This window comes from Micropterus dolomieu, linkage group LG22 (genome assembly GCF_021292245.1).
Source record: "Micropterus dolomieu isolate WLL.071019.BEF.003 ecotype Adirondacks linkage group LG22, ASM2129224v1, whole genome shotgun sequence".
NCBI classification, from domain to species: domain Eukaryota; kingdom Metazoa; phylum Chordata; class Actinopteri; order Centrarchiformes; family Centrarchidae; genus Micropterus; species Micropterus dolomieu.
This window is the reverse complement of record NC_060171.1, coordinates 20,786,832-20,794,098: the sequence shown is the minus strand read 5'-3', so window position 1 is coordinate 20,794,098 and position 7,267 is coordinate 20,786,832. Positions and strand designations below refer to the sequence as shown.

Below are 7,267 nucleotides of genomic sequence, written 5' to 3'. Positions count from 1 at the left end.
TGTATGTATGTATGTATGTATGTATGTATATTTATATATGCATCATGGCGGACAGTGTGGGTGGTCTTACAAAAAGTCTTCAGCCTCATTAACCTTTGACCTTCTATAGTTCTGTAGAGCGCTCCAGAGGCACACTGACTCAGGTGTGTGTGCTCGCGGTTATGAATCATCTCATTTTTACACTATATTTTACTAACTTTAATAACTGCAGTGTTGTTTATTTTGCAAGATGGCTGATTACCCCAAACCCCTTCCCTCCCCTAGTGGTTCCATTTTAATTTATTAAATAATTATGTTTTATTGACTTGTTTTTGTTGATGTTTGATTGGTTGGGAGTGCAGGTGGGTGGGTGGGTAGAGAGGGTAAAATGTTGAATGTGTTTTGTAAAAGAATGTTTTGTAATCCCCAAACTAAGATAGAAACTATTATTGTTTTTGTATTGGGTTTCGAAACTCCGGTATGACATTGGCGCCAATACTCTGCTCTCCTTGTTGTCTGCTCTCTCTGCTGCATCTGCTGCACTGTGTTTCAGGCTCTGAGGTACCTCGGGAATAAAGTGCGGAGACAGCGCATGTGGGGAGGCCCTAAGAAGACCAAGATGGAGGAGGCCAGAGAGCTTTTGGCGTCTCTTATCCTCACACATGTGCCGGTACGTTAACAGACAGATGGGAATCATTGATTATACTCCTCCAAATAATATTCCACATAAAAAATAATAATTTTGTGTTTTGTCTGTAGGTCAAAGAGTTTAACTTTCGGGCTAAGTGTATTTACCTGGCTGTGATGGTGCGGAGGGTGATCCTGGCTCAGGGGGACAACAAGGTGGACGACAGAGATTACTATGGCAACAAACGTCTTGAGCTGGCTGGACAGGTAAGCCTCTATGCACCTGTCCTCCATGTGGTCCCATTGACTGCTTGTATAATGCCATGTTTAATCTGCCATTCAGTCTTCTTATATTTCGCAGTATGTGACAAACATGCAGGTCCATTAGATTCTGTTTTTGTTACTTTGTCAGCTGATCAACAGGTATTTATAAATGAGCCAGACTTCAGTTCTGACATTAAAAGGCACCCTGTTGACCTGGGTGTTTATTCATTTCATTAATTTCTGTCCACTGAAATGTGTTTACTTCCTTTTCTTTACTCATAGAGCCACAAGAAAACAAAACAGGCTTGATGCTTATTAATAATGCATGCATAGAAAAGTACCAATAATGCTCACATGCTTTAGTGAGAATGGATCACAGCACTGGAGCAGAGGACAGCGGCTGCTCCAGGCCTGATCTCTCACCTGCATCTTTGTTCCTGCCTCCTTCTTTTAATAAGATGCTCATTATTTTCCGTCAGCTTTGTTTTGCCCTGTTTTGTTTTCACCCCCCCACCCCCGTGTATTTCAGCCTGGCTTTGTCAGGAGAGATATGCGGTGGCACCAAAATCCAGAGGCTGTGGAAGCACGGGGATTTTTCAGCACCGTGACAATAGAATTGCTGCCTTGACTGGAGCGATTGAGCTAATCCGCAGGCCCGGCTCTGATAATGTAATTACTGCTGTCTTAAGGCCTTTAATTTCCCCCCCAACCTGCTCTGTATAAGGAGCAGGAGATGGGAGGAGGGAGGGGCACAGAGCCCTATTTCAATAGGGGGCTTACACACTAACAACGCCAGCAATCTCCTCACTCTCCAATTATGGTTCCCTGACATTCAACTAATTGGCCTGGCTGTGCAACGGAAGCTTAATTTCTTTATTAATTTTGAGCAGCGCTGCCTGTTTGTTTTGATGTATGCTAATGCTCAGGGTGTGTGGGGGCTGTGAGAGGTTGCCTCCTGTAGGCCCGGTGGAGGAGGACAGGGACCTGGGACGCAGGCCAGGTCAGGCTTATCACTGAGCCGACACACCTGGTTATTAAATCTGACTGTTAACGCGCCTTGCCGCTGATTGGAGGCAGGAACAGATATAGGGTGCCAGACTCTGCGAAGATACACTGACGACTCTGTCGCTGAAATGACTCTTCTTACAGCTAGTTTGGAGACTTGACAAGTGAATACTACAAAAAACATTCTTACTGATGATGGTCTCTCTCTGTACCCTTTCTAGCTTCTGTCTCTGCTGTTTGAAGATCTGTTTAAGAAGTTCAATTCTGAATTGAAGAAAATCGCTGACCAGATCATCCCCAAGCAGAGAGCTGCTCAGTTTGATGTGGTGAAGCACATGCGGCAAGATCAGATCACCAACGGCATGGTCAATGCCATATCAACGGTGAGTGCGTGCAAGTCGGAGACCATAAATTTAAAGAAATAATTAAATAGAAAGTATACACCTCTCCCCCAGAGGAACCTGGTACAAATCCTTACGCCAACAATCATCTGACCTTCAGAAGAATCTCCCTGCCAGCTGTTTCCTTTAGCTCTGTCTCTCTGGACAGTGTTGGGAGGTAAACAAGTAAATAGAAATGTTTACAACAGACATTTACTTTTACAAACTTGGACATAAACCTTCATTTTTTTTAAATAAAACTTTTTACTTATTTTTCTTAATTAATGTATAATGTAATTAAAGACTCTAAACTCAAGGTTAACTTACTTATATATTCCAGCTGAAGAAGGCTGTGGGAATAGCTCGGTAAGTGTACCCTGATTGTAGTTTTAGAATTAAATTACTCATAGTCTAATTTACCTATTAACCATCACTTTTTTTCCATTTGATTGGAGATTTACTTAAAATCACTCTCATGAGCTACTTTTGATAAAGAATAAAGTTATAACTAATCAAACTTTAGTAGCAGGAGGAAGTAAAGTACCAGGTTAGTTTGAATGGTTACCTAGTTACCCCAACACAATCTGTAGAGGAAGTAAAGCAAAAAAAAGTAATTGTAAAATTGAGGAATCGGCACTATTGCTGCTATTATTATTATTATTTATCATGTCTTCTACCACTGTTTGATGGTTAGATTTGTTTTATTTGGACATTGATGTACAATGTTTTTTTCAGTACACAATGCAGACAATAGTAAGTGATCTGTATTGAAACAGACCTCAGAAGATGTCTGTGAAGATTCTCAGTCTTCCAGGTCATAGTTATCCAAAGAAGGTTAAAGTCGAGGGCAACTGGACACTCATACACGCATTTTTAAAAGTCAGTAGAAATTTATTTATGCATAACCATCCAATCCAAAAGCTTTGAAAGCACCGGCATACTTTTCTTAAGACATTTCTTGTCAGGTTAAAAGCTGTCTCACAAGACTCAAGCAACTGACATTTTTTACACCTTCTTAACCACACACACTCCCACTCTCGTACTGTGACCAAATGCTAACGTAGGTGGCAGAGCTTTGCAATATAAACATCTAAAAAGTGAAGCGCAACCTTGTTCTTTTTGGGACCGTGAGCTGCACTTTAGCGGAGGTGCTAAAGTTAATGTGTATGTGGATTTGTGGTGAGATATCTGCTTGATCACAAGTGTTTTCAGTTTGTTTTATTTCCTTGTCGGTCATCCTAACATGCAGTCCAAAACGGTGTTGGTCTACCAGCGGAGCTATAACGTAATGTTCAGCAGAGTAAAGGGTAGGTAGACTTCTAAAAATTATCATGAAATGATGTCCGAGAACATAGTGATGTGGGATAGATTTTAAATGTGCAGAAAGGTTTGGAACATGAGCAGAAAACCTGCTGAGACACAGGAGCTATTGAAGTCCACGAGTTAAAACTGAATTAAAATTAATTAATTTATCATTGAGGTGAAAAGGTGCCACCTGCACATTTAAAGAGGTTACGTCCCCAAGCAAAAGACTCAAAAGATGAGGAAAGACTAAATCATGCCTGCATGTGTGCTGACTCAGCAGGGATGATATTACATGAGAAAAGGATCTACAGGAGAAAAAGTATCTGACATGAATTTTGTGTTCCATTTACTTAATAATGCAGAAATTGGTGTAAAAACATTCACAGAATGCCGGATATTAAGTGTTTAATGCTCAAAATATTTATAGAATTCAGCATTAAAGATTTCTTAAAAATAGTGTTAAAATCTCATCTGGATCTCGTGAACCCAATATTGTGTCTCCTCTCGTGAGCTAAGTGTCTCATAACACCCCTATTTATTAATATAATAATCATAAATCTTTTAGTTAATTTTTCACTCTTTGTTCATGAAAATGTATTAATAGGCAGGATAATGAAGAATAGTGACCTTCCTGTCCACAGGGTAACTGGTCTCTGAAGAGATTCAAGATGGACCGCCAGGGTGTCACCCAGGTCCTGTCTCGTCTCTCCTACATTTCGGCTCTCGGCATGATGACCAGGATCTCCTCCCAGTTTGAGAAGACCAGGAAAGTCAGTGGGCCGCGCTCCCTGCAGCCATCACAGTGGGGCATGCTGTGTCCGTCTGACACTCCTGAGGGAGAGGTGAGTGAGCTGCAGCAGCCACACCTGACCAGGGAGCAGGTTATACTAACACATCGTCCCTGGGAATTTAAATAGTAAAGTAAAACAAATAATAGCAGCTGGTGAAAAGAAGAGAGGACTTTAAAGACGGCTTAACTCTTCATTTTGGCACTGACAGTATTATAAAATATTATGTATCCATTTTATCATCAGATAGAAATCTAAAATGGACTTTTAGCACTCTTATAAACCCCTTGGACTATGATTTACTCTGCTTTGACTGGGACACGGTCTTCCTGTCTCTAAAATATTCAGTGTTTTGTTTCAGTTAATGTAATTAGACAATGTAGTTTGTTATCTACAGGTTAGAAACTCTCTGCTTTCTGTTGACTAACATGTTTCACCATCTTCAGAGGATGGGTTAAAACACGTTTTTATGACCCTTCAGATATAAATCAAGCCTGTCAAAAGCTTGGACGTGTACCACTAAACAGGAAGTTAATTACAGGTAGGCCTATACAGAGCTGGAAAGAGCCGCATGTTACAGTGTTATAACTCTTGTTGTAGAGCACAGCTATTTGATGTCCACTTAACTATTGTTGTGGATTGTTTTGGTGTGGTTTTCACAAAGTCCGGTGGTGCGGCATTCTTGTGTGGAGTATAACCTCATTCAGTATAAATACAAAGAAACGTAACATAATTTCTGTACATGGTTTAAATCATTGTTTGTAGGCCTGCGGTCTGGTGAAGAACTTGGCTCTGATGACCCACATCACCACCGACATGGAGGACGGTCCGATCATCAAGCTGGCCTTCAACCTGGGAGTAGAAGATGTCAACCTGCTCTGTGGAGAGGAGCTCTCCTACCCGAGCGTCTTCCTCGTCTTCCTCAATGGTAAAACTCCTCCAAACCAGTAGTCCCTAATATAAACACCGGAGAATTAACACTGGATGCAGCAGCTTTAGATCACTTTAAAAGAAAGTCTAATCCTCCCCGTTTTGAATGCTTTGCTTATGAACATCAAGGGAAAATATTCTGTTTAGTTTACAGAAGGCAATGTTGTATTTTGCAGGGAGGCCGATAAGTCGTTAATTTAATGGCAGCAGTAGGTATTATTCTTGAGTCAGAACTTGGCCGCTTAATTACTGTATATGTTTGTCTCGCCACTGATAACTGTCAAATTATATTAGCTGCCATACCATTTAATTAGTTGGTAGCAGCAGGTGTCAAAGCCCTTCAGAGTGTGTTCACTGCAAATGTGCCCTCACACAGAGGCAGAGCACAGTGTTTCCACTGTTCTCCAGTCATTTGTCTGTCAGACTTGATATGAACAAACCCCGGCAAGCAGTTTGAGCTCTGTTTTCACAGTACACTACTGTCTATACATGCTGTTTCTCCTTTTCGTAAAGGTTGTGGAGTTTTTGTGTCAGAATTTAGTAGAATCTGCCCACTGTTTATTATTCCCACAGGAACTTTAATTATCTGTTACAACTTTTTGATCTATCTTTATAGTAGACCTGAAGTTATTAGTTGATCTTCAAAATGCATGGACATATGATTATGGTTGTATATTGTTCAAGCAAAAACGCCAGACATTTCCTGTTTCTAAAATGTTAACATGTGCTGCTTTTCTTTGTCTGATATTATGGTAGTTAAAATATTTGAAATATTTGAATTTGAGGCTGTTGGTTGGACAAAACAAGTCATTTGAAGACGTCACATTGAGCTCTGATGGGCATTTTATAGACAAGATTGAGAAAGTAATGAGCAGATTAATCAATTATGAAAACAATCATTAGGTGCAATCCTTTTTAAGGCACAAACTGGGAAACAAAAGCAGCAAACAAAGGTAGTAAATAAAGAAGTGAACATCTGTTCGTTCACTCTCAAAGAGAAGCACTGTCGAAGGTGCCCTTGAGCAAGGCCCTGAACCCCAAACTGCTCAGAGCACCTGACTACGTGGCAGCCCCTCGCTCTGACATCTCTCCATGTGTTAATGCATGTGAATAGGTTAAGTTAGGACCTGTATGGGTATAATATAATAATATAGCAATAACAGACTAAGAAAAGTGTAATTTCCCCTACAGGATTAATAAAGTATGTCTTATTCTTCTAACAGTAGTTTGTAGTAAAATTGTGTCTGTAGTTAAATATGTGCATTGTCTCTAAATCTTTATCTCTATCTATCTGTCTGTATTATTTCAACAGGTAACATTCTCGGTGTGATTCGAGATCATCCTAAGCTGGTCAGCACCTTCAGACTGATGCGCAGGGCAGGATTTATCAACGAGTTTGTGTCCATCTCCACCAATTTGACTGATCGGTGCGTTTACATCTCTTCTGATGGAGGACGACTCTGCAGGTGGGGAAGTTTGGACCTGGACATGTACATAAGGCATAAAAAAGCACTGAAAAGAAATGCTTTAAGAAAAATTACGCTCTAGTAACACCTAGATCTTTGTACGATACATCATTTAAATTTTGTTAAACTTTTTAACTTTATAACACAATTTTAATTCTTTGCTGAAAAAAATTTTCAATTTGTGAATTAAAAATTGCAAAAATCAGTAACTTTTCAGAAATGTTCTTCCCTGTGTGGAAGCGTTTGATAACAAAGCATATGTAAAAAGTCTCTCATCAGTAGTTTGACAGTGTTCTGCTTTGGTCTGTGGTGGTGCTCCATCAGGCCGTACATCATCGTGAAGAGGGGACAGCCGATGGTGAAAAACAAACACATAGAAGATCTGTCACAGGGCTACAGGTGAGGCTGATTTTTATATATATAAAAATTAAAAAATATATTTTATATATAACATGTCATTTACAATGTATCTTTTCTGAAACGCTCTTTTCTTGACGCCAGAACCTTTGAAGACTTTCTGCAC

The 7,267-nt window shown here is 40.0% G+C and overlaps 1 protein-coding gene across 1 annotated transcript in view; it reads left to right on the top strand.

Annotated features, from left to right (window-relative positions):
* polr3b (polymerase (RNA) III (DNA directed) polypeptide B) overlaps positions 1-7,267 on the top strand; it is a 24,975-nt gene that overhangs the window by 7,656 nt on the left and 10,052 nt on the right. Inside the window, exons 13-17 of the mRNA XM_046038186.1 lie at positions 2,097-2,258; positions 4,202-4,402; positions 5,114-5,276; positions 6,591-6,744; positions 7,069-7,143. Coding sequence (XP_045894142.1) covers positions 2,097-2,258; positions 4,202-4,402; positions 5,114-5,276; positions 6,591-6,744; positions 7,069-7,143 — 755 coding nt within the window. The remainder of the gene's footprint in view (positions 1-2,096; positions 2,259-4,201; positions 4,403-5,113; positions 5,277-6,590; positions 6,745-7,068; positions 7,144-7,267) is intronic.